This window comes from Gymnoscopelus microlampas (assembly GCF_963454915.1).
Source record: "Gymnoscopelus microlampas genome assembly, chromosome: 8".
Classification (NCBI taxonomy): domain Eukaryota; kingdom Metazoa; phylum Chordata; class Actinopteri; order Myctophiformes; family Myctophidae; genus Gymnoscopelus; species Gymnoscopelus microlampas.
The window spans coordinates 50,703,204-50,730,609 of record NC_139945.1 but is presented as its reverse complement, the minus strand read 5'-3'; the positions used below and the strand labels follow the sequence as shown (position 1 = coordinate 50,730,609).

Below are 27,406 nucleotides of genomic sequence, written 5' to 3'. Positions count from 1 at the left end.
TCATGGTCAGTATCATGGTCAGTATCATGGTCAGTATCATGTCAGTATCATGTCAGCATCATGGTCAGTATCATGGTCAGTACCGTGTCAGTATCATGGTCAGTATCATGTCAGTATCATGGTCAGTATCATGTCAGTATCATGTCAGCATCATGGTCAGTATCATGGTCAGTACCGTGTCAGTATCATGGTCAGTACCATGTCAGTATCATGGTCAGGGTCATGTCAGTATCATGGTCAGGGTCATGTCAGTATCATGGTCAGTATCATGTCAGTATCATGGTCAGTATCATGGTCAGTATCATGTCAGTATCATGGTCTGTATCATGGTCAGTATCATGTCAGTATCATGGTCAGTATAATGGTCAGTATCATGGTCAGTATCATGTCAGTATCATGGTCAGTATCATGGTCAGTACCGTGTCAGTATCATGGTCAGTATCATGTCAGTATCATGGTCAGTACCATGTCAGTATCATGGTCAGGGTCATGTCAGTATCATGGTCAGTATCATGGTCAGTATCATGTCAGTATCATGGTCAGTATCAAGGTCAGTATCAAGGTCAGTATCAAGGTCAGTATCATGTCAGTATCATGGTCAGTATGTCATGATACTGACCATGATGATACTGACCAATGTCATGGTCAGTACCGTGGGAATTTTGGGCCCTGGGATTTACAGTAAAATGGGAACATAGTTTGTGCCCACTTTGTTTTGTGCCATATTATTATGATGGGAAACATACTCATGTATGGCCCCATTTTGATCAGCAAGCTCTTTTTGCTACATTGCCTTCTAGTTGAAATTCAAACAAGGGGATAACTTGTATGAAACTTGCATTGAGTGTGTTGCACCAAAATCGGTAACCCGTTGAATATTGTGACTAGAGATTGCTGTAGCTCAGAAGAAAATAAAGCATGAAGAGACGCTGTTGGCCAGGAGTCTACACTTTATCAATACAAAAGAATTGCATGTTTACACAAATAAAATCAGAAGTCCTCTTCAACTGGTCTTGGCTGAAAGAAAAACAAATGGAAAGGTGTTGTCATTTTCAAAACAACAAATCCAATAAAATGTTTATATCAGCGATTTGCAACCTGTGGGCCGGGGCCCACTGGTGGGCCGTGAGGATATTGTAAGTGGGCCCCAAAATAATTGGCAAAACACTACGACTGTCAAAAAGGTTGAGGAAAAAGTGTTATGGTATTTATTTTTTAAATACCATAACACAAAAATAGTTTTCAGTGTGATGTACATGGGAATATGGAAACTTAATGTATACTACGTTAGTCCCAGTGATCCAAGCTGGAACACAATCAATAGGCTCTATACACAGCAGCCATATTGGGAATGAATTGGGCCCCTGCCTTACTTCCTTTACAGGTGTTACCAATAATACTAATTAAGGCTCTGTTCCATTTAGTGTGGCATAGTGGTTGTCTGTTTTCAAGGACCCCCATAACTCTGAGAGTGTACAAATGGATGGGTCCATTTGGTTCCATTTGTACACTCTCAGAGTTAGACACCCACCATAAGGGGCCATTTGGGAACCAAAATGGAGTGTTTCTAGTGAGCCAACATGCACGATATCAGCACCCTGCCTGACCAGAATGGAACAGAGCCTTCATTAGTAATGGTAACACCTGTGAAGGAAGTAAGAAGAGGCCCAATTTCTTTCCAATATGGCTGCTATGCATAGAGCCTATTGTTTGATCATTAAACATGCCCATCTGACCAGTTATGGTCAAATGGATGGCCTGGAACGAGATTTCGACACACAATGCCATTGGCTGTTCGGCGTGGGGCCTCTCTCAGGCACGCCCCACGAGCCTCAAGGTCTCGCTGTTGGCGAGCCCGCCTTGTTTTCCATTATCTTTATCTTTTTTATATTTTAATTCATAAAACCATCTCAAAGTATCATTTAAATGTAATGCTAAATTCACAAAACCACTCAGTCAGTGTATATACGGCAGATGGGGTTATTATTAAATAAATATGGTTATACGGTCTCTGTCATGAAACTACCTGGCCTGTAGATCTGCCTGCTCCATATCTGCAGATGCCCCGGTTTTAGGAGTTCACATCCGTTTCCTACACATCTACTCATGCAATGTCGCGTATTGGCCAGCAGATGTCACCAAAGCATTGATTTATAAAACCTACGGGCATACCACAAATAGGCTCTATGCACAGCAGCCATAGTGTAAGACATTCACAGGTGTTACCAATGATACTAATGAAGGCTCTGTTCCAGTCTGGTCAGACAGAGTCAGGGTGCTGATATTGTGCATGTTGGCTCACTGGAAACACTCCCAAATGGCCCTTTACGGGTGTGCAACTCTGAGAGTGTACAAACTTACGGGTCCATTTGGTTACATGTGTACACTGTCGGAGTTATGGGAGTTGTGGAAATTGAAAAATCTGAGAGCCACTGTGCTACACTAAATGGAACAGAGCCTTCATTAGTATCATTGGTAACACCTGTGAAGGATGTGATAATATGGCTGCTGTGAATAGAGCCTATTCAAGACCCATAGGTGGTCTTGGCCTCTACATCCACAGTATTTCTCCAGTTTAGTTGATTAATGTCGACCACTGGTTCTCAACGTCGGGCCAGGGACCACCAGGGTTCCAAATGGACCCTTATGGGTCTGAGTAAAATAAACACTATACAGCGTATTGATAGATAATTGTATCAAATGGTGGTCCGTGGCCTAATGCATGTCAAACTTGGGGTCCTTGAAATGATAAAGGTTGAGAATCACTGATGTAGAAAGACTTACCTTGCTTTTACCACAGTTGCGGATCTTGTTGCCTTTAGAGGAAAATGAGACAATCAGTGATTAGTGAGAACAGCCAGCTGCTCACACATCAGTGCTATTCACCATTCGCTCAACAAGGTAACCCTGAACACAATAACTAGTCAAACAATGAGAGTGATGATGGATACGAGCTTCAGTTTCTTCAGTAAGTGTGTGCGCACTCATTTCCCAATACAAATTAATGATATTATAAATTAACTATACTGTTCCAGGTACCCAAGCAGTATTTCATTTACATTTGTAAAAGAGGGGGTCAAATTTTCTCTCTCTCTCTCATACTCTCTCAAAGTACACACACACGCACGCACGCACGCACGCACGCACACACACACACACACACACACACACTCACCAGCCAGAAGGATGATTGACAGGAACACTATGATGCCAGCGAAGGCCAGACCTCCAACACGCAGTGTGTAATAGTCTGCAAGTTACAGAAAGTCATATGCATTGTCAGTCATAATTACTATCTCCCCACCCGTTTCGTTGTTTCTCTCTCTCTCTCTCTCTCTCTCTCTCTCTCTCTCTCTCTCTCTCTCTCTCTCTCTCTCTCTATTTATTCTTTCCTAAATACTGTCTTTTGTATTTGTATGCTGTGCAGCACTTAGGCAACCTTGGTTAAATATGCTTTACAAATTGACTTGACTTGACATACTGTATCTGTAGCCTATCCCACTCTCTCTTTCTTTCCTTGTTTCATTCCATCACTGTTTTCAACCTTGCGTGATCTAGCTTGTGACAGTCATCTATTATTGAAATCCTGGCTCAGACTGACGATGATACAAAGACTATAATCATGCTCTCCCTGTGTACGCGTGCACCTTACTCATTTTTTGCCTTTTTTTCTATTTGCATTACTCTGTCTTTTGTCAACCTGTTTGTGTTTGTCTCAAATCTCGAAGTACGTGTACGTTCTACATTCTCTGACGTTCTCAGTGTCAACATATGGCTAAAAGTTAACCTACTCTATTCAAGCATTACTATTTGTAATAGTTGTGGTCACGTACCATACACAAAGTCTGCATCAGGGTCAGGGACTGGAGCTGAGGACAGAGGAGATAACAATTATTTAGTTTTAGGTTATTTGCAAGAAGCCATATCCACTACACCAGGGGTCTTCAACAGGGGGTCCGGGACCCCTAGGGGGTCCTCAGAGTTACTACAGGGGGTCCACCAAATCTTTATGTGATATGATTTTTCTTTTTACCATAACCACTCGAAACCTAGCATCCCTTTTCTGAGGAGAACTTTAGCCAAAAATAGCAGATCTACAAGCCCACAACGCCTGTAGATCGGCTATTTTTGGCAAAGAGGTATAGGTGTAGAGGTAAAAAAGAGCAGACCAAGTAAACAAAAAAAAGTATAATCTTAAACACAATTTTATACAATATAGAGGGGTCCCTGCTCCATCTCTCTCTCAGCTAGGGGGTCCTTGGCATGAAAACGTTGAAGACCCCTGCACTACACCACTGTTTCTCAACCAGTGGTCCATGCCATAATTACTGTACATCCATGAGTACCTTTGTTAAATGTATGAAAAATATGTTTAAAATACACTATAAGAACTAATAGGCATAGTGTGGTCTTGTTTTTCTGAGGGAGGATGCTATTTTGGGGAAGTTTGGGAAAATGTTGGGCCAGGTTTGCGACAAGAGAGCACTGATGTTACAAGTGATGTTTCTACAACTCAGTGTCATTCCAACCTGTGTGGATTTAGTGGAAATGTGTCACAGAGGACTGGGTGAGTCAGTGTGCTATGTGAAGCCTATAACAATCCCCTGATATTTTACCTTTATCTTGCTGACAGTCAGAGTTATACATCAGTTGTGCTTCTTCTCAAACAGTGCCAAGATACACTGGTGTGTACTTTGTGTTATACCAGCATTACAAGAACATTGTTATTTAGATCAGAGTCAGATCAGATTCAGAATCAGATCAGGTTCAGTATTACATTATGCAGTTTTGGATTAAAGTCATCAATGTCACTAAAAACTTCAGGCCCCCAAAACAAACTGATATGACTAGTTCTTGGCCTTAAGCCCATGACCCACCTAATAAAAGGGGCGGTAAATATAATTGTCCCATCTCTTTTGAACATTGTGTTTGTATTTGTTGATGGAAACAAGGTCCCCCATGTTATCTCTTTAGCTTTAATGTCATACTGTATCATGGTACTGTTTGTATCTCTGACTGATAAAGTATTCAATCAATCAATCAATCAATCAATCAATCAATCAATCAATCAATCAATCATTGCATTTTCCTATTTTAAGATAGTTTGTAGAAATCCAGCAAGTTGTTGCTGACTTACCACCTGCATTAGACATGTTGGCTGGCCTGTTTAAGCACCGTCTGTGAGTTCAGATGACACAACTGAGGGGAAATGAATAACAGACAAAAGATGGCCATTATAACAGCAGCTTCCAGCCGTTGATCCATTTAAAATGTGCTCCTTTCACTGATTTACAATGAGTGTTGTCTTTAGCTAGACAGACTGATTTTTCCTGATAACGACTGGTAGCCTTTTCCATCAGAGTCTGGATACAAAATACAGTTTGGATACAAAATAAAGACATGAAAATCTGGTATTTGAAGTATGTTTACAGGGTAAAGACTTATATGGATTAGGTTTCGGTAATCTCTCTATTTTAATAAAGTTGTAATTGGATTCTTCAGTTTTGATGAGTCGTGGTTGAGAGACTAGGAAACTCTATACTTTATGTCCCGATGACTTGCTTCAGAGGTTTTCTAACTGTAGCCTCAATTACAGCAAACTGATTACTTTGACCTTTAAGAGAGTGATACTGATATTGATTGCCTCTTTGTTTCACACCCACACACACACACACCCACACACACACACACACACACACACACACACACACACACACACACACACACACACACACACACACACACACACACACACACACACACACACACACACACACACACAGTTCGTTTCATCTACATATAAATCTCCAGATCTATAAAGTAATCATTAACCAACATGAACTAGCAAATTATGAAATTCCCCACCTCCATTTTGTTGTGTACCTATTTGTTCCCATCTATTAGTATGTGTCTGGTCCTATCCAACGCACCACTGACCATAAAGACATATCCGCAAAGAGGCAGTTACTTATTAATGTATTATAATGATTCATTAACCTTCAACCATCTCGAAGCCAATCACATGTTAAAGGTAGAGAAACTGTCTTTGATGTTGAGTGGAAGGCCTTAGCAATTACTTTTCCTGAATGGCCATGCAAAACCATCATTTGTTCTGTTTTCTGGATTCCAACATGAACACTGCACCCTGCCCCCCCCCCCTCTTAACATGTCCTCTAATCCCACCTTCAAAACCTACGTTAAGTCATACATGATTAGTGGAACAATTGAAACAGTTCAATATAAAGGATTTAGTCAAACAGCCGAATCTACAAGCTCACAACGTGCCGTTGTAGATCAAAAAATGTTGACACATCTTGACAAATGTTGACAAATCTGCTCTTATGGGGGTCCCAGGCACAAAATCTTTTACAGGAAAAAAAAATTGAGAACCACTACCCTAATTTACAGTATACAAACATAGATACTGAAGAGTGCAATACCTACTCTGAGCTAAGCTCTCAAAACAGCAACAAGTATTGAAACTCCTGGAACACAATGGATAGATTTTTAAGATTGAAGTGTGTGTACAGCCAATATATGAAATGGAGGCAGAACTCACCTCTTCTGGCAGAGACTTCCTGCGTTCCCTTCTGTCAGGTCAGGTGTGTTTGTGTGTGTGTGTGGTCTCGTCTTAGTCAGGGGCAGGTGCAGAGCAGACTGACGCTTACCTGACAGACACACCCCCTAACACAAATACACACACACACACACACACACACACACACACACACACACACACACACACACACACACACACACACACACACACACACTAGAATTCTGAGTATCAGTGTATCCCGTTGTAACGCTGAGAGTGTGCAAATGTAACCCAATTTACGGGTTTTACGGGTCCATTGGGTTACATTTTTACACTCAGAGTTAAATGAACACTGAGGATTCTCCTGTGTACTGTCACATTTGAAGCCAGCCCCTTCCTTTCTGACGCCACACTCAGGCATCCTGGGGCTCATAAAGTCTGGACTTTGATGTCCAATAAAACCGTTAGATGTTATGACCTTTGGAGTCATTGAAACATGGTGAATATTATACTATGTATTCTACTACGGATTTGCAGCCATTATGGCATGGCAGCAGACCACCTTGGCTGTCATTGAATTTAAACATGGCAGATTGGTTTTCAAAAAGCTTGTGGAAGTTTGAAACTGTGAAATTGTCTTGTGAAATTGTATTTCCATGGGCCTTTAGAAAACCATGCCATCAGCGGTGCAAGAAGTACTCAGATTTGTTTAAATAAAAACCACAAACACTCTGTTACAAGTAAAAGTCCTGCATCCAAAATTTGACTTCAGTAAAAGTACAAAGGTATTGGCCACAAACTGTACTTAAAGTACCAAAAGTAGAAGTACACATTTTCTAAGGTAATTAAAAATTTGTGAAGAAAAAAAGAATAAACAATTCAGCAGATCTACAAGCTCACAATCCGTCACAATGTGACGCGTTGTGAGCTTGTATATCTGCTATTTTCGAATAGCTGAAGTATAGATTAGGGGTTTGGCATTAATAATACAAATCGGCAAAGTTACCAGTAACAAAAGTTCTCAAATAATTGTCGTTCAGTAAAAATCCCAATAGTTGTGTAAAGTATCAAAAAAATGGAAATACTCAAGCAAAATAAAAGTACTTCAAAGTTGTACTTAACTACAGCACTTGAGTAAATACACTTAGTTACTTTCCACCACTGCCTACCTGTCATCTACGGTAAATGAGCACATTACACACATTATACTTTGTGTTGAGAAACCTTTATTTCTTATGCCAAAATCACAGACTGCTGCTACACAACAAAGCCTCATGCACAGGATAAAAACAGCTTTTGAGTATTTGTCAAGATGATATCTTGAAAACTGCTACTTTGTTGGACCCCTATTAGTGAATGCCTGACCTACTGTACATAGTATAGGGTTCACCATGAATGGACGGTCATCTAGTTTCTCTCTATGATTTGGCTTCTAGGCTACTATTACTGTAGTCTGGCACATATCTGAGTTTTGATCTTTCCCCCTCTCTCAAACCCAACATACACTAACACACAGATGCGTGCGCGAGCACACAAACGCAAGCACACACAAGTAGGGCCGCAAGTATCAATTATTTTCTAGCGATTATTCTATCGATTACTTTTTTGATTAATCGAATAATCAAGAAATACACATTTTTAAAATATGTTTTGTATCTTTTATAATCAATTATTTGTTATAATCAGTCAACGTAACAATTACCCGAGTTACTACCTAAGCACCGCTTAACTGTATACTGCTGTATGTCATACAATGGTGTTGTATAATAACAGCAAGAATATACCCGATCTACAAGCTCACAACCATAGCGCGTCGCAATCTGACACGTTGTGAGCTTGTAGATCACCTGTTTTCGTTGTTTAAAAAAAACAAAAAATAAATATATATTTGTATCAGTGAAATCAATTTGTTTGATTAACTGTAGCACCCCCACACACATGCTCGCATGCACACACCCAATTAACAGAATGTATGAGTGTTCAAGACTACGTGACAAAGCACGTACGAGACAAAGCGGACATGGGACAGTCAACCAATCACATCATCATCCTAGAATGGATTGACGTTGAGTTGAGCCAGTGACAGATAGAGCATCCAGGATGCGGCAGTGACACAGCTGAGAGGAGGATGAGCTCATACAGACATCTGTGCTCATCAGTAAACCATGGCAGTTGAGATTGTCATACAGTTTAGACTGTAGAAGGCCGTCACAGTTAACATGTATACACACACACACGCACACGCGCACGCGCACACACACACACGCGCACACACACGCGTGAATGCACGTGCGCACACACATTGACCTACATACAGGATATTTATTCATATTATTTATGTGTAAGCTATTCATACTTATCATGTGTAGGTATATATCTTATAATCTAAAGGTGAAAAATTGTATCAAGGACAATTGGTCCAAATTGAACCAAAGTTCATAGCAAATACTAAAACCAGACAATAGTAATACAAAACATAGCACAATGGACAACACAGATTTTTTTTTCTGCCCAGAATTGATCCTCATTGACAATCTTGTGTAGAAGGTGCTACTGGCAAAGACAAAGTACTGGAGAGAGACCCATTAGCAGAAAGGCACATTACAAACTGGACGACAGCACTGGTAGACGGGCACGGTCACAACAAAAGCGCGGAACAACGGCCTAGAGGGTCATGTGCAGGTCACAAGGTTTATGTACACATTACACCTCCTTATAACTTAACCCCCACCCCCTTAGCCTGTCATATAGCCAATTCATCATAATTGATTTAACGTTCGTATTGAATAGTGATTATCATCCGGTAGATTTGACATCAAATACGATTGACAATAATTTCAGGAGGCAGTCCATTCTAGAGGAGTTGATCAGATCTCAGCACTTTTTTCTTCGGCAGCTGCTGGAGCTGGAAGAGATAAAGGATTCATGAATGATTTCAGAAGAATTATGTTTTTCTCTCTCTCTCTCTCTCTCTCTCTCTCTCTCTCTCTCTCTCTCTCTCTCTCTCTCTCTCTCTCTCTCTCTCTCTCTCTCTCTCTCTCTCTCTCTCTCTCTCTCTCTCTCTCTCTCTCTCTCATTTCTGGAACTCACTCTCTCTCTCATTTCTGGAACTCACAAACAGGTTTCAGCCACCCCCAGAGGGAAATCTCCAGCACCAAAATGATAAGAATTGAGAATAAAAAATAGCAATTCAAATCCTCTCTGAATGTGTTTAATAGCTTCAGCCCATTCAACCCCACTTTTCTTTACAATTTCCGTGGTTTGGACCAGTAGTAGAGTTAATAGACGGGTTATCACTATCTTGGCTTCATATCTATGGGTCTATTTCATGTCATGTAGGAGGTTTTCCCGTAATGATGTCAGTACTTGAACGAAGCCAATCGTATAATTATGGACAATCTGTCTTCATGCTAATGTTTTCCCTGACTCGTGGTTTCGTAACTGTCTCTTTATCGGTTACAGTTTCAGAGCAAATCCTTTTATTTATTTGAAAAGACAGCTTTTTGCAGTTGAAAACAAAAGTGAAACTTAACTAAAATGTCGAATAGAAAGCCACCTGTGCCTTGTTTTGAAGTTAATATTTATAGATGACATGGCAACATTGGACATCCAAACCATGTCTCTCTCTCTCTCTCTCTCTCTCTCTCTCTCTCCCTCTCTCACTCTCTCTCTCTCTCTGTTAGTCACATGTGCAAAATACAAGCAAACAGCGAATAAATCCCTCTCACTTCTTGTATGTTTAATTGACTTATGGAGTAAGACAGGGGGTGAGACAGACGTTTGGGGGGGGGGGGGGATTAGTTAAGATGCGTTCCTCACCCTTGGAGACAATCAGGTTCTCTTCCTGAGCCTCACCGTCTCTGGGAACCCTGAGGTGACAATAAACAGGTTGTCATCATGTTGACCAAACAATGTCTGGTAACAAATAGGCTCTTGTTGTATCCTCAGCCATCTTAGCCTGCTTTCCAGATGCCATGAATCACAGAGAATATGTTTAGACATTACTAAGCCAGCGTGGTTGTGAATCATGGGGACTGGATTCAGGCTACAGCCATCGTCCAATCAGAGAGAGAGAGAGAGACACCCACATACCTGGCCTTCTGCTGCTCGGCACTGCAGCGACACCGTCGACCTACAGACATCATCAACCATTAACCATGTGTTTTTTGTGTCACCCTTTTTCAAAGGTGAAAAAAGCCATCACAGTAAAACGTTACACATTAAATGAGGATGAATTAATCATTATAGCACATCATAACCCGTTTCATTTATTTACTACCAACAGAGTGGACTACATGCATAAGAAAGTAACCGACGGCAATGTTGGCCATAGAGCAGCTAGGAGCCTATCTCCCGTTTCTGTGGCATGAGGCAGCTTGATGTACAAGTACTGTACACCCCCTGGACATGAGGCTAATAGGCTCTATGCACAGCAGCCAAATTATCACTTCCTTCACAGATGTTACCAATGATACTAATGAAGGCTCTGTTCCATTTAGTGTAGCACAGTGGTTTCCACAACCCCCATAACTCTGAGAGTGTACAAATGGAACCAAATGGACCACACTCTCAGAGTTACACACCTGTAAGGGGCCATTTGGAAGCCCATGAGGGTCCCTGGACCCCAACTGTAGACCCACTGGTGTAACAGAGTGTTTCCAGTGAGCCAACATGCACAATATCAGCACCCTGACTATGTTTGTCCAGAATGGAACAGAGCCTTCATTAGTATCATTGGTAACACCTGTGAATGTCTTCATAATATGGCTGCTGTGAATAGAGCCTATATGTCACAAGGACTTACCCCAATCCAACCCTTGATGCTGAGTGCCAAGCAGGGAGGCATTGGGTCCTACTTTATAGTCTTTGGTATGACCCACCCGGGGGGATTGAACCCTGACCTCCCAATCTCAGGGCGGAAGGACACTAACCACAAAGCCACTGAGCTGGTCATTTATTTACTAGTAGCAGCAACAGAGTGGAATCAAGGGCCCAGCATCCGGCTTTGAAATTCAGTCTATATACGAAGTGACAGTTCATATGAATGGCCTGTAGTTTCGCTGTTTTACCCTGCTGGTATCAGAAATATTTTTTCTCCATTCAAGTGGGTGGGTTTTTGACAAACTTTAGACTTGATTTTCTTACCTTATTAAACATTGCCATAAATACTATATGCTTCCAGTCGCTAGTTTAAAGTCGTTTAAAGTCTCTTTAAAGGGTCCATGATATGCGTTTTGGTAAATTATGGTCCAATTTATTTTAAAATGGATGATAAAGTAGGGTATGCTGTAGGAGGGGCGGGAAGACTTGATTGACAAGCTACACAACCAATAGCATTCATTCCCCGCCCCCACTCTTGATTGACAAGCTACCCAACCAATAGCATTCATTTCCGGTTGCTTAGATATGACGCGATATAAAAAGATAGAAAGGAAGCGGATTTGAAATCGTTGACAAATAGCCTTAATTTACGGTCTGTAGAAACCAAAGGCATCACTTTGTCCATTTATTTTTACAGTCTATGAGTGGAATACATGCACATCCACATAAAATGATCCAACAGGTACAAGCAAACACACACACACAGGCACGCACACATGCGAGCGCGCGCACACACACACACACACACACACACACACACACACACACACACACACACACACACACACACACACACACACACACACACACACACACACACACACACACACACACACACACACACACACACACACACACAGGCTATACTTACTGACGATGAGAAGGATACCCAGTAAAAACAGAACCACAGCAAATGCGAGTCCTCCAATCCTGAGGCTCTCATAGTCTAAAGAGACATTTTATAAGAGATTAATGAGTGTGTGTGTGTGTGTGTGTGTGTGTGTGTGTGTGTGTGTGTGTGTGTGTGTGTGTGTGTGTGTGTGTGTGTGTGTGTGTGTGTGTGTGTGTAGGGTTCAATTATGTAAAACAAAAGTGTTGTTACATACTGTAAATGAATGACAGGGGTATCAAAAGCAGAGACATTGATTTACCCATATATCCCTCCTCAACAAATCAAACCCTGTATATACTGAATGAATTACACTAAATTACTCAAAGACATGACGTACTTCGAACTTTTTACGTTTTGTTTTGTCTTGTTTTGTTTAAAAAGAAGGAAGTCGCACAGCTTGTTAGCCACGGTGCAAAAAGTGTTTTATTTGAAAACCAACGTTTCAACAAAGTCTTCTTCAGGGTTTTTTCCCCCTAACACATCCTCTAATCCAGTGGTTCTCAAAATAAGGTCCGGGGGTCCACCAGGGGTCCTTGAGGGGGGTTCCAGGGGGTTCCCAGATAAATTAGTTAATATAGCATCAGTTTAAAGGACTAGTTCACCCAAAACATTTCTTTAGATTTTTTTGTTTTTGTCGCATTCCTAAGCCAATAATTTGACTCTGAAATTATTGGCTTAGGAATGCGACAAAAACAAAAAAATCTCCATGAATTCAAGGCTTCATCGGGTGTGTAATTGATAGAAAATAAGTATTTTTTTTGGGTGAACTACTCCTTTAACCACTTTAACCTTATATAAATTCGACTATTTGAAAATAGCCGATCTACAAGCTCGGTGCAAATTTTCAAAAACTTAAAACACTTAAACATTTAACAACACAAACCTTGTATGGGAGGTCCCTGACCCAAAATATTTTCAGATGGGGGTCCACGGCCAAATACATTTGGGGGTCTTTGACATGAAAATGTTTGAGAACTACTCTAATAACTGTGCAGTGATGATAAGAGCTATGAACAGACACTTACCATAGACAAATGGGTTTTTAATGTCCTCCTTGCCATCCTCCTTGGCATCTATAAAGACACCCACACATGTTGGTAAGCATGCAATGAGCGTGCTGACAATATTTGATCAATGAACAACATTTATTGCATAAATACATGCATACTTGTACAATACAGTATGCACGTATGTACGCATGTAGAGAATGTATATGGAGTTCCATGTGGCGTGGTCTGAAATACTCACCCTGTGCACGACTGGCTGCTACAGCTACTATAGAGACAGGCATAGGGAGTAGCAGAGGATTATTGGACAAAGTGAAAAAGAGGAAAAAATGGCAGAGCCATCTACACCTATAAGATCCTCTGTGTTAAGTTAACTCCGAGGGTGAACACATCTATTCTGCACACTCTCAGAGTTACAAATAATCTAAATGAACACTGAGGATTTTACTGTGTACTGACAATAGTGTCAATGTCACCATGGCAAATTGTAGCTATACTGTTCTGTTTTTATTTATTTGTTAAAAAGCACTTTATTAATTTATTCATGTCCACATAAAGGAGAGCATACAAGAACACAAATATTAAAGGTGCAATTAAGGTTACATCAACACAATCATGGCATATGTCTTCATGATACAATAAGCATATCACTCAGTGCACTATGGGTATAAGTAACAGCGTCTCCGCCATATGTGGCGGCTACTAACAGCACAGTCATTTTGCCTCCATTTTGGACATCCCAAGTCGTTGAAACCCTCTAACAACCAGTCTGTGGGCATGTCTAGGCTGCCAAATATAAAAACAAATAGTCTGCACCCATAGCCCAGCTCTGAGATTGTATGTAGAAGTGGTTGGTATTTAATGACATTGGTCATAAAGGCTTCCTCTAGTCTAGGGTCAAAGGTGCAGGTTATCTCTAATACAGACACTTCTCTGGACTCTTCATCAACCACAACAACATCTGGTGTATTAGCTGTCAAATATGTAAAAATGTCTGGGCTATCAAAGAGATTAAACATGGAATGGAATTACACAGGAATGTTTGTACATTCTCACCGAGAATGCGTGATATTTTGATGATAAGTTCCACTATTCTGTCATGTGCTATGTACATCCCTTTGTATTCATAACAGCCATTCAAGATGTGTGACAGTGTTTCAGAGTGGAGTGGAACCAGATGGAAAGATTAAGTCTGGCTTTTACTGTGAATGCACGCACACGCACACACCCACCCACACACACACATACACACACACTTTCCCTTCATCTTATTATTTTTTACAAACATTAGCTCCAAGAGTCAATTAACTTTGAATGATCTAATCAACCAGCGCTGTACGGCTCATTGCCCAGCGCCTCACAAACTATCTATCTTAGGTGTGTGTGTGTGTGTGTGTTATATTTAATTATACAGCATGTACAACCAAGCAGACACGCACGCACGCACGCGCACACACACACACACACACACACACACACACACACACACACACACACACACACACACACACACACACACACACACACACACACACACACACACACACACACACACACACACACACACACACACACACACACACACACACACATCCATTTACTCCTTGCAGACAGTCAGTCAGCAGGAAGCCCTGAGGCACATAGCCACACCCAAAACCTATTCATGTCACACCACTACCTGTCCCTATACTGCCCCCCTGTGGACAACTGGGATTAACATGGGAGTGTGTCTGTCCAGACCTCTGTACTGTACGTGCGTGCCTGCATGCGTGCCTGCCTGCCTGTGTGCGTGGATTTGGTGAGTAGGGGAGCACTTACCAGAAAGGAAGAGCAAAACAGTTTCCATGGCAACTGTTGAAATAGAAAGAGAGGGAGAACAAGATGGAATTAAATACATAAAGAGACAGAGAGAGAGAGAGAGAGAGAGAGAGAGGTGTATTGAGCTGTATTCTACAGTGACAATACATTCATTAATTACAGACATGACATACATGCACACATGCACACATTATGCAAACGCGCGCGCACACACACACACACACACACACACACACACACACACACACACACACACACACACACACACACACACACACACACACACACACACACACACACACACACACACACACACACACTGCACTCTGGGTGCAGTTTCCATGCACAACTACAGCTACAGTATCAGTGTTCAGTAACATTGTGTTATCTTAACTGTGAAGAGTGTACAAATGGAACCAAATGGACCCGTAAGGCTACTGTGCATGCATGTTCTCATTTCCTGACTGAGATCGTCCCGGTTTCCCTGAGGACACCAAACAACCTTGGCCTATTTCAATTACGTTCTTTCACACACACACACACACACACACACACACACACACACACACACACACACACACACACACACACACACACAACACACAACACACAACACACAACACACACACACACACACACACACTCTCTCACACACACACACACACACACACACACACAGGCTTATGAATGCAGTCACACAGACATGCACGCATGCACCGACACAAGAAAACAAAAACACGCACATGCACAGAATATACTATGAGCACATAAATGTTCATAATGTTGGGTATGTTGGGTATGTCATTATTGACATTTTTCTAAAACGTTCAAACATTTTCAAAATGAGCAGATCTACATACTTCGAATAACTAAAATATAAATCAGGCTTAAGTGCACAGTGGGTCCTACCAGCTAGACGTGGGCAAACTTCAATCAAGGTTATGCTCACAATTGAAATTTTAAAGACAAGTAATGGAAAGCTTGCTCTTATTGATGTTTTAAAACCACTTACAGTATGTGTCAGAGCCGGTGGCAACGGCAGCTGAAAAATCAATAGATCAACAATGTCAGCTAATCAAATGTCTGGAAATGCATCATACATCGAGCTATAAGGCAACAGCAAACATGCTGTAAGTAAGAGTAATGATAGCAGTGGTTCAAAATGACACAGCAAAATCAACTCCCGACTGTTAATTTATCTCTTACAGTGTAAAAACTGACCCAGGTCAGATTTTACAGTGAGATAAATCAACACTCAGGAATGTGTGTGCAGTCAGAGCTGGTAGGTATGAGATCCAGTGAGTGTAGGTACCGGTTCCACTGCCTCTGTGAGGCTGTATTTGATTTTATTATCGATTACATTTTTTCTGTATGTTTCTCCCCAAACACAGACTCACACAAAACAAAAACATGCACTCTCAATGGACCACAATGGAAATAAGCTTTGGAGTGATTTTTTTTACAGGTATGGATGAATGTTTATGTTTTTGTATTTTGTCGATAAAAACATCAATTCATCAATCAATCAATCAATCAATCAATCAGATAGATAAACCTTATTTCCAATGCTTATAGTACGTTATGGTACGTCTTTGGCAACAAAACCATAACATAATTTTGTGCTGCTTTCTCGTGACAAAGGTGCCATATCACCCAAATGTGTCTCTCATTTTGTCTGCCTGCCTCACTCTCTCACTGACCAATACTGACAAGTCTGCATTTCTGCCTGTTTTATCCTGTCAATCTGGATGTTTGACTATGTATACCTCTCTCTCTCTCTCTCTCTCTCTCTCTCTCTCTCTCTCTCTCTCTCTCTCTCTCTCTCTCTCTCTCTCTCTCTCTCTCTCTCTCTCTCTCTCTCTCTCTCTCTCTCTCTCTCTCTCTCATATCAATGGTTTACAGGTGTAAAGAAGTGAAATTAATTGGTGTTGTTTTCCAAAGAGAGAGAAGAGGAGAAAAAAAATAATCTAACATTCTCTCTCTCTCTGTCTCTCTCTCCTTCACATCCTTTCCTCGAACCATATTGACATTATGCATGGAACACAGTCAATTCATTGGCATACTTGGCAGTCCAATGTGGCTGCTCAGTGCTCATTAGTAATTGGTTTAATTTAAGCCAAACAGATCTCAGCTACATACATGGTGGGATTGGTGACATAATGTGACACTATGCAGTAATTAGCAGCAGATGTGTTCATCTGCTGCTAATTACTGCATAGTGTCACATTATGTCACCAATGGTCAGAGATGGTGGCATCTCAGAGCCCTCATTACATTCGTGGTACGGTGTATATCCAGCATACACTCTTCAACACGAAACCCCGGTACAATATGACCCTGGCTGGGGTCATACCAAAGTTGCTGTTGGTGTTTATGTTGGTGTTTGCCCCTGGGGGGCGCTCTCCCACTTTGACAACCTGTGGACCAGACTCGTACACATCTAAAGCCAAGTCCACACCAATGACTGGTGTGGAATGGCCTTTAGAAAACTGTTTCAGGGTAAACTAGAAAAAGTGCTCCTCGGAGCACAAGTCTCCGCCAGGTCAGGTAGATCATTGTGGCCTCCTGGTGGCGCTATAATAGGCCAATGTGAAAAGGGTGCCATTTCTTCTTAGGCCTTGCACGACAATCGGACAATGCATTCATGATTTGAGGCATTTTGTTCCAAAAATGTGGTTTGCTAAATTAGACCTGCTGGTGGCGCTATAACAGGCCAATGTGAAAAGGGTGGCATTTCTTCCTCTGCCTAGTGGGAATGTGCGTGTAAAATTTCACGGAAATGGCACACTGCGTTCATGATTTGAGGAATTTTGTTCAAAAGGGATCCATCCTGCAAACTTTGGAAGCCAATGTTAGCCAAGTAGGATGGAATATGAACTATCGGACACATCCATCGTGATCACATGACTATAGAGATACTGTGTACCGATTTGCGTGATTTTTGGACAGAATCTGAAGGAGTAAGAGCAAAAAATATGTTTTTACAAAACTCAGCCTCCTGGTAGCGCTCTAAAAGGCATATGTGAAAAATGCAGGGCAAAGGTTTTTCCTTGGCCTCTAGGGAGTATGCGTGCAAAGTTTGACGCAGATCGTGCAGTTATAGCTAAAAACGTGAATTGGCCTGTTATAGCGCCACCATGAGGCTGATGTGAACGTTTTCAAGTGGCATTTCTTCCTGGGCCAAGTGGGAATCTCTGTGGAAAATTTCACGGAAATCGCATGCTGCGTGCATGATTTGAGGCCTTTTGTTCCAAATGAACCAATCCTGCATACTTTGGAAGCCAATTTTAGCCAATCAGGATGGAATATGGAAAATCAGACAGATCCGTGTTGATCACATGGCTATAGAGATACTGTGTACCGATTTGCGTGTTTTTTGGACAAAATCTGTAGGAGTAATAGCAAAGAATGTGTTTTGCAAAAGCCGGCCTCATGGTGGCGCTATGACAGGCTGATCTGAAAAATGTGGGGCAGAGGTTCTGCTGTGGCATCCAGGGAGATTAGCTGTTAACAGACAGAAGGACGGACGCACACACACACACACACACACACACACACACACACACACGGACGGACGGACGGACGGACGGACGGACGGAGGGTAAAACATACTCTCTCGCCATGCCTTTCGGCCTGACGGAGACAATAATTTTCTCTTAGAGAAGCTATCTGTCTAGTCAAGGCAGACACATTGGATGTCTTTCCTCAAGGTCTTTTCAACCGTCACATGGTATTATTCACTGAATACCGTGCAAGATGGTCAAGTCAAAACCTTATGACAGGTCTGTCACTATCTTTATGTATTATTTTGAAGGCTGCATACATTTCTCACAAATATGACAGCTGGCTGGCCCCAAACTGTACTACACTCTCTCTCTCACCCCAGACAGATCAATAAGCACTTTATCATACTCAGCAAGCAGACTCAATACCTGTCAGGCTAAGGTAGGGTCCCCCCTTCAAAACCCATTCATGGCTTTAACACCCAGTGGCCATGAACAGTAAATCATCAACTTTGAAAGGTCCAAGCCACATCTGAGAAGCATCTAATTTACCAACTATGAATGAACATAATAGCCCTTTATTTTGCATTGTTGATTCATTCAAAACCAGCTCTCTAACTAAGCATCTTTTAATGTACAGTGCTCTACTGTACCTGTAATAATATTTGAAAGGATTGTGTTGGTGTTTGCATTGTCCCGGCAGGATAAGGTGTTTCTAACAATGGGTTAATGTAAGTTCTCTAATTTGTCATTTATATACTGTAGGTTTTAGAAACATAAACCATTTCATTCTAACCGTTCTTCTACTGAAAACATTTCTTTCTTCCTTTTTCTGCTTCAGTCCCTCACATATCCTTTGTCACACCAGATGGGCCAAAGGGGTAAATTACCCCTTTGGCCCATTTGGTGTGACAACGTCACTTATCTTAATGGATGTGGGATAAACATAGAGAATTAGATGGATGGATGGATGGATGGATGGATGGAGGTGGGAGGTGTGTGTGAAGAGTGGGGTCTGAAGCCCTGTTTTGTCTCATCCCCTGCACGCTATATTATGACTCAGATATGGCTATGAGTGTTTGGGGTTAAGTGGCTGTTGGGACAACCTCAACTGATTCTGGAGAAAACAAAGATAGCCTGAGGTTGGAGGGTAAGCAATTAGTCAAACTCAAAACATTGCTGTGAATGGAGACCTTTTTCAAGGACAAACAATTTGAGAAGACCCTTTGTGAGAAAACATTGTCTTTTATACAAATAAAGGCCTCCTTTAATTCTTCAAACAATGCTTTCTTTGTAATAATCTTATAGTGAGTTTGTGCACTTGATGCAATTACCAGGTCCAAATGAAGAGAGAGTAGAACGAATGGAGATTGTAACGCATTGATCATGAAATGGACAGATATAAATCACTATAATATTGCCAAATATTATGAGAATTGTATGTTCTCACTCTGCTTATGCTACAATTTTACAGTTGCTCGAGTTCTCCATCTTAACATATATTTGTTTGACTCACCATATCTGATCACACATACTTTAGTTTTGACTCTTGCAGACAACGGTGGATAAGACAAAGGATAGAGTGAGGTCGTGAATTCACAGCAAAGATTGGCAGAGATTTTAATGGTGCAATCAGAGTCTCTATCCAGAGAGAGCATAGTAGTAAGCCATCCAGTGACATATGTTTAAGTCACATGAGTTCCCTGTAGGGTGTCTGACTCCACACATTACCCTGTGCCTGTACCCTTGCCTCTCTGTCTATCCTCAACCTACTTTATTGCTGCAATTGTTTGGCGATATCAGATTATAGACACTACTGCCACTGCCCACATCTCCAGAGAGGGACAGTGTCTAAGGGGGAGGGGACAGTGGAAGGACTTCATTCAGGTCATTTTTTTAGGGGAGAGGACAACAACAGGGTGGGCAGTCGTATGGCAGAGCTATTTTCAGTGAATGCTCCCTCTGTGTAAAAGGGAATGGTCAGAAAAAATGAAAGGCAAATGTAGAGCAGAGACACAGGGAGAAACAGGATGGTGAACAAAGAGAAAACAAAAAAAATGAAGCAAAGGGAGGGAATGTGCTATAACCAGGTCAAAATGACCAGGTCACAGACGAGGCACTGCCATATAGTATTTGCTCAAACAAAAATGCTTTAATCTCTGGAAATACATGTTCTAAATGCACCTCATTTAACAAGGGGGTAGACAGGATGAATGGGCCATCCACACCAAGCAGTATAACTATAAATATATCAGAGACTTGTGAATGTTACAAACATCTTCATTGCATCAGACAAAGGACTTCTCTCTGTTTTGCTAAGCCTTACTGCTGCATTTGACACCATTGACCAACACAGTGGATGTTAAATAAGGAAGATCTTTTCTCTCGTTTTCAGCCAATCAGGTGATGTGCTCAGTTTAACAAAACATCTGCTCTGAACCTGTCATTCACTTTTCAGACTGAAGCGTTGGACAACCCACCTTCTACCGTAGCTCCACCTTGTTAAGGAGTACAGTAGGAAGGAGATTTCACCTTAACCACAACAAGGATTCTCTCGCCTCCATCGTCATTGGATAATCATACTGTGTTAGCTTTCATTAAGTCTAATAGTCAAAACTTGTAGGTTTCACAACAAAACTCATGATAAGGCAACTTTGATCAATGTTATCCTTACCAACTCCCCCATAGGTAGTTCCAATCTGGGGTGTTTTGTGCTACTGTCAGTGACCACTGTTGTATTGCCTTTTGTCCAAAAAGACTGCTCTGTTAAGCTGCAGGCTCATATCAACTGTAAACTGATTTTTAATTACTTCAGCTCTCAAGCCTTTTACATGACCTGGCCGATGTGGATTGGTTTAGGATTTGCCTGATTCCCACCGTAGATGAGGCATGGAATCTGTTCTGCGACTGCGAGCTGTTCAATAACATTAATAATAAGCATGCCCCTGTTAAAAAAAATGAATAAAGAAAAACACAAAAGAATGCTGCCTGCCTGCCACAAGGCAATTCTCCCTTTATGGCTCTGAGCCCAAAAAATGTCTGGAAACAGTGAGAGATCTGGAAAATAAACCCCCTATTCCCCAGCCCTTGTCATTTAAAGTCGACTACATTAAGATCTCTGACAAGATGTGTTAATGTTGATAAATGACCATTGTAAGACATTTAAATAAATCTGGTTTTATTTTTGAATAGACAAATGCTGACTCCTCGCCCTTTGATTCTCCTGCCAGCTCAACTATAGCCTCACCAGACACCATCTCTCCCTCTCCATCTACAACCATATATCCCATCAATGCATGTTACTAACTTGCCTTCGGCCATGGATTGTGATTGTGGACCCCCGGGCTATGAATCAAGGGTTTCCATGGACCATGGCTGCGGACCGTAATTACGGTCGGTCGGACTGTCTGCCTCTCTCCCTCTCTCCCTCTCTCTCTCCCCCTCCCTCCCTCCCAACCTGTCAAGGCAGATGGCCTCCCACCTAGAGCCTGGTTCTTTCCAAAGAACGTGTCTTACCGTTAACCACTTAAACCCTACCATTCCAGTTCTGGGCATGTCATAATGGGTGAACATTAGTCGAAAATAGGTGAACATTCAGTGACCTGACAGATCTACAAGCTCACACGTTGCGACGTGTTGTGAACTTGTAGATCGGGGCTATTTTTAGAGATTTAGTGTACTGTATAGAGGGACACAATGAGGGGCAAAAGGATAGACCCCTGTGGGACTCGGGTCAACGTGTAGGATTTAAGTGTTACGGGTGTTTTTTTCTGTGCTGCCATCGCCAAGTATAAATAACAAACAAGTGGAATGAAAATGACAAAATAACAATATTTAAAATCATTTAAAATGTCCCAAGTTACAGTAAGGCATATAGTCCATAAGCACGACAGACATCTACAGAAGCAGTGGAGCCAGGTGACGGCATGTATTATGGACAATGGCATGGCACATAAGGACATGACCATAAAAAGGCAATCTATGTCTGTTTGTTTTTACATACTGTATGAGTGCTCATGCCTGACTGTATGGATGTCTTCCCTTCTAGGACACTATTGCGTGCCACAAATGTACAGAAATTAGGTGGTGTGTGAAAGATTTGTTTAAGTCCGCCGTCCCTGGAGGTTGTATGGAGGTTTCTGTGTCAGACAGGCAATGAGTGTGTGTGTGTGTGTGTGTGTGTGTGTGTGTGTGTGTGTGTGTGTGTGTGTGTGTGTGTGTGTTTTGACTGTTTGACTACTGCCTATTTGGGAGGTGTCTGATGTTGGGTATAAGGCTGATAACTGGCAATCATTGAATCTTATTTTTTATCCCTCATTATTGTGGACGCATGATGTGTCTGCACAATTTGCACAGTGTTTATTCAACACGGCAGACATCTTGCTTCTAAAAAGGCACGGCACATACAGAGAGTATGCCACTGTCAAAAAAAAAAGATTTTCAACTGATTCTTTCAAGTCAAACAACATCAGTCATGTTGTTTGGGGGTCACCACCATGCGAGCTTGGTAGACATTTTCTCAAAATTAGATTTTTGCCACCGACATACAAAATAAGTGGTTAATAATATTACCAGAAACCATAGACAGAGAATGGGGAAGGCTAATTGGATACAGTGTGGGCATAAGGGACATCTGGGCACCTTAATGTAAAATTGGCTATTTGGTCCAAAATGTTAAAAATAAAGATTATTTGAAAAATGGTCTTAAGTAATGAAAAGTATGATGAGAACATGCACGGTACATCATTATGAGACTTAATTTATCCTTCAACTTCTTGTTTATGCACCAAAATGACTGGATAAACAGATTTTGTAGCAATTGAAATAGCAATTGTAGAAATGTTAGATCTTAATTGTCGAATGTTTAAGCATGATCTAATCATGTATAATTTGCTTAAAGACATTTTCCAAATATTTAGTTTTTTAACATTTTGGAAAAAATAGCCAATTTAGGAGGTGCCCTCTCTTCCTTGGTGCCCACCTTATCCTGTTACTGGTTATTTGACCATGGCTATTTATTTGAAGGACCACTTGGTCAACGTCATGTATATAACAGCAATTAAATGCACTGACTGCAAACAATAATGGCTCAGCTAATGATACAAACACTGTAAAACACTGATTACTCAAGTTACCTCTCTCTCTCTCTCTCTCTCTCTCTCATTGAGCAGCAGCGACAATAATAATACTACTTACTAATTTACGTTTATGTACAATGTATTTATGTACAATGGCCAGCGGCAGTAGGCCATTGTCATAGGCGGCGGGTAATGAAGGCTAGGGTAGGCTAAGCCTTCCCAAATGTTATGCTGGGAAATTCTGGGAATTGTGCAAATTATATATGATATATGTGCGCAGCATTATTTAGTTAATTATAAACCCTAACCCTAACCCTATAACCGAAATAAAGTAACCAAAAAGAAACTAACAAAATCCACATTTTTTTGGCAACACGCGCGGATTTCGGCGCCCCAGCCTTCCCAATTGTCAAGCTCACCCGCCGCCTATTGGCCATTGTACAGTACTTTTCATACAGTACATGTATGTAAAGCAGAAAACGTGCAGTAAAATATCTCCACTTTCCCACAAGATTAAGACAGACTTCCACTTGTGAGCATACTGTATATATGGGACACATATTGACAGGTGCTATGATGTTGGTGTGGGGTAATTAATGACTAGAATGTAATATGTCATCCCGATTCCCGACACTTCACCAAATGAATTCATACACATATCATACACAAAAATATTATTTTGTGAATATTTAGAGAAGAAATCTTTTTATTTATATTATAATGAAATAAATGTATATATTTTTCATAATTTCAAAAAAAATTGTCACAGACATGTACAAGTCTTGCCCCGGACACGTTTGAGTTACTAGGGCCCCAGGTAAGGGGGGCCTAAGGAAAAGAAAATACTAGTATTTTTTCCCACAGTGAATATTTGTCCCCAGGGCCCAGTGTGGTGCTACGCCCCTGCGTGTACGGACATGTTGGTGACCCCTTGTTCATGATGTTACATGACCAATGTCACAAATGTAGGTCAACTTTTTACTGTACATATTCTTGTTTCTTATTTTTCAATTTGTAAACTGTTTATATGTTGTTCTGCATATAGTGCATATCTGTCTGTCATTTAATGTCACTATGAATTGAGTACATAACATAAGGGCCCCATTTGAAACAAGCCATTAGGCTTTCATGGTCTTTTTAATCCTATTTAGTTGACCTTGTATTTAAACTGTACCGTCATGTGCTTTTTTCTGCAAACTTAAAAAAAAAGTATTCAATCAACCCAATGTACAAATGTAGTAGTAGGCTACACCAGGGGTCTCCAACGTTTTCAGGCCAAGGACCCCCTATCTGAGAGAGAGATGAAGCAGGGACCCCCTCTATATTATATAAAATTGTGTTTCAGATTAAACCTTTTTTGTTTACTTGGTCTGCTCTTTTTTCCCTCTACACCTACCTCTTTGCCAAAAATAGCCGATCTACAAGCTCTCAACGCCTCGCGCTATTTTTGGCTAAAGTTCTCCTCAGAAAAGGGATGCTAGCGTTCAAGTTGTTAAGGTAAAAAAAAAAATCATATCGCACAAAGAGTTGGCCCTGTAGTAACTCTGAGGACCCCCTAGGGGTCCCGGACCCCCTGTTGAAGACCCCTGGGCTACACACACCACCACCACAGCCCAAGTGATGATGCATCACCATGACGACAACGTGCGTCGTGCCATAGTATCCATTTATCACCATAGAAACTGAGCGGCCACCATGTCTGCTATTAGGGCAAAGATGCACGGAGGCAGTGGTTCTCAATCTTTTCAGGCCGCGCCACCCCCAAAATAATCATATTTGAACTGGGGACCCCCCACCCTGACAAGCACTTGGAATGTAGGAGTTGAAGCATTACATTCAGTTTGACTCAGTTCTACAGATACATTTTGTGAAAATAGCAGATAAGCTCACAACGCCTCGTGAGCTTGTAGATCGGCTATTTATTTTGTTTTTAGGTCAGTGGTTCTCAACCAGACAGTGGTCCTTGAGGGGGTTCCAGGGGGTCCCTAGGCAAATTAATAGTTAGAAACCAAATTGACCCTTAAGTGTCTGTAGCTCTGAGTGTACAAATGGAACCAAATTGACCTAACGGGTCCATTTGTCCACTCTCAGAGTTAAATGAACACTAATGCTGATGATACAGTGTAGATTGGGACCCCCAATAAATTAAAATGGTTGAGTCCCTGGCATATCTTTTCAAATGGGGGTCCGTGGGCTAATATGTGTCAATTTGGGGGTCCTTGACGCGAAAAAGGTTGAAAACCACTGGTTTAGGTATTAAAAGTCCGAAAAGTCACTTCACTGTCATCCCAAAAATCGTGGGGGTCCCGACCCACAGGTTGGGAACCCCAGTAGGCTACCGGCGAGAAAAGACAATGGGTGTGGCAGGCATATAGCTACACTTGTGAATAACAATGCATTTGTCAGTCGGTTTATCAATAGGCTATATTAAATAACCAGCTATAATGCATTTCTGAACGTCACTGAAACACAGAGCGCGATTTGAAACCATGTTGTTAATCCATTCCGTGCGCAAAGTTGCACGATGTGCGTCTGAAAGGCTGAGCGCTATTAAATCCACATCGATATGCACTTTACGCTGTTCTATCATCACGCTCATAATAACCTCGCGTCACCAGTCTTTCAACCTCGGAGGAAATACTCATAATAGACACGTAGCCTATAGCTGAACGATCGCCGTGCGTAGGCTTGTATGCGTACCGACCTGTTTTTCTCCATATATAACAACCTGTGGATCTTCCAACTGACAAGAAAAGCGACCCCGCTGTCAGTTGGAAGATCCACAGGTATAATCAAGTCGGCTATTCCATGGAATTTCTCATCACATCTACAAGGAGTAAAATGAAACATTTCCACAATCAATAACATGATGTATAGCCTGACAATGCTGTGCTTAGTGTGTGGATATTGGGTTGAGCGGGCCTAATCAATCAATTGTATTAATTTGTGACAGCTGAGGAGAAACCTCCCATCTCCTACGATTTTAAATAATCCCGTCGTAATGGGCAGTTTGTCAAGAGTGTTTGTCGTTACTCGTTGACCCGCAGTGAAGGTTATTAGTCATCAGACAGAATGGACACACCTTCATGTCAAACGAGCCTTGATAAAATACAATCAAATATAAACTATTCATGTAGGTCAACAAGCTTCCACTGTTCGAAAAACACAGCTTCATTGACAATTGCGTGACTTTTCTTTTTATAGATTAAATGTGCAGCTTTAATATTATTTGCACATTAAATTAAATTGATAAACAACTATTGGCCCAATGAGAGCAATCAAAAAAATAATACATGTAGTTGCATTAATTCTTGAGGTTTTCAATCTATACTGGGATTCTCAACTTACCTCTTGATTCTCCAATTGCCAGCAGACAAAAAGGGGGAATAAAGAAAACCACCGGCGACAATCAACTAGTTGTTCCTCCAAATATTATTCTCTCTGCACAATATTCACATCCAACTCTCCAATTAAACAGATGTCTTTGATTTTAAAATGGATGAAGGCTAGTCTATTGTGGACGTATTTAAGGGATCTCTCTCTCTCTCTCTCTCTCTCTCTCTCTGAGCTTTCCTCTCTCTGAGCGCTCTCTCTCTCTCTGAGCTCTCTCTCTCTCTCTCCCTCTCTCTCTCTGAGCTCTCCCTCTCTCTGAGCTCCAAGAATTTTGTATTTACTGTATCATTCATTTG

The 27,406-nt window shown here is 41.3% G+C and overlaps 1 protein-coding gene and 1 long non-coding RNA gene across 3 annotated transcripts; both read right to left on the bottom strand.

The window, feature by feature from the left end:
- Nucleotides 1-932: 932 nt before the first annotated feature.
- Nucleotides 933-6,615, bottom strand: LOC311050824. The gene is made up of 6 exons (XR_014601322.1): nucleotides 6,560-6,615; nucleotides 5,138-5,199; nucleotides 3,834-3,869; nucleotides 3,176-3,250; nucleotides 2,785-2,816; nucleotides 933-1,017 (listed from the first exon to the last, which is right to left on the bottom strand). It is a non-coding gene; the product is annotated as an uncharacterized lncRNA (long non-coding RNA).
- A 1,268-nt stretch (nucleotides 6,616-7,883) lies between these two features.
- On the bottom strand, nucleotides 7,884-27,262 carry fxyd6 (FXYD domain containing ion transport regulator 6). 2 transcript variants are annotated; one of them, XM_084064982.1, is made up of 8 exons: nucleotides 27,066-27,262; nucleotides 15,137-15,169; nucleotides 13,560-13,586; nucleotides 13,337-13,384; nucleotides 12,291-12,365; nucleotides 10,631-10,670; nucleotides 10,358-10,407; nucleotides 7,884-9,443 (listed from the first exon to the last, which is right to left on the bottom strand). In XM_084064982.1, the coding sequence occupies exons 2-8, from the start codon at nucleotides 15,162-15,164 to the stop codon at nucleotides 9,406-9,408; spliced, it is 306 nt and encodes a 101-aa protein (XP_083921108.1). In that variant the 5' UTR covers nucleotides 15,165-15,169; nucleotides 27,066-27,262; the 3' UTR covers nucleotides 7,884-9,405. The 2 variants fall into 2 exon arrangements, with proteins under 2 accessions (XP_083921108.1, XP_083921109.1); XM_084064983.1 differs by having other exon boundaries at nucleotides 13,560-13,583.
- Nucleotides 27,263-27,406: the final 144 nt, after the last annotated feature.

What these genes read in the sequence shown, in the direction of transcription:
- fxyd6 (XM_084064982.1), bottom strand. Translation starts at nt 15,164, where the DNA reads ATGGAAACTGTTTTGCTCTTCCTTTCTG. An exon ending in TGTTTTGCTCTTCCTTTCTG is followed by an intron (nt 13,587 to 15,136) that starts GTAAGTGCTCCC and finishes CTGTCTCTATAG; the next exon opens with TAGCTGTAGCAGCCAGTCGT. An exon ending in TAAAAACCCATTTGTCTATG is followed by an intron (nt 12,366 to 13,336) that starts GTAAGTGTCTGT and finishes ATGTCTCTTTAG; the next exon opens with ACTATGAGAGCCTCAGGATT.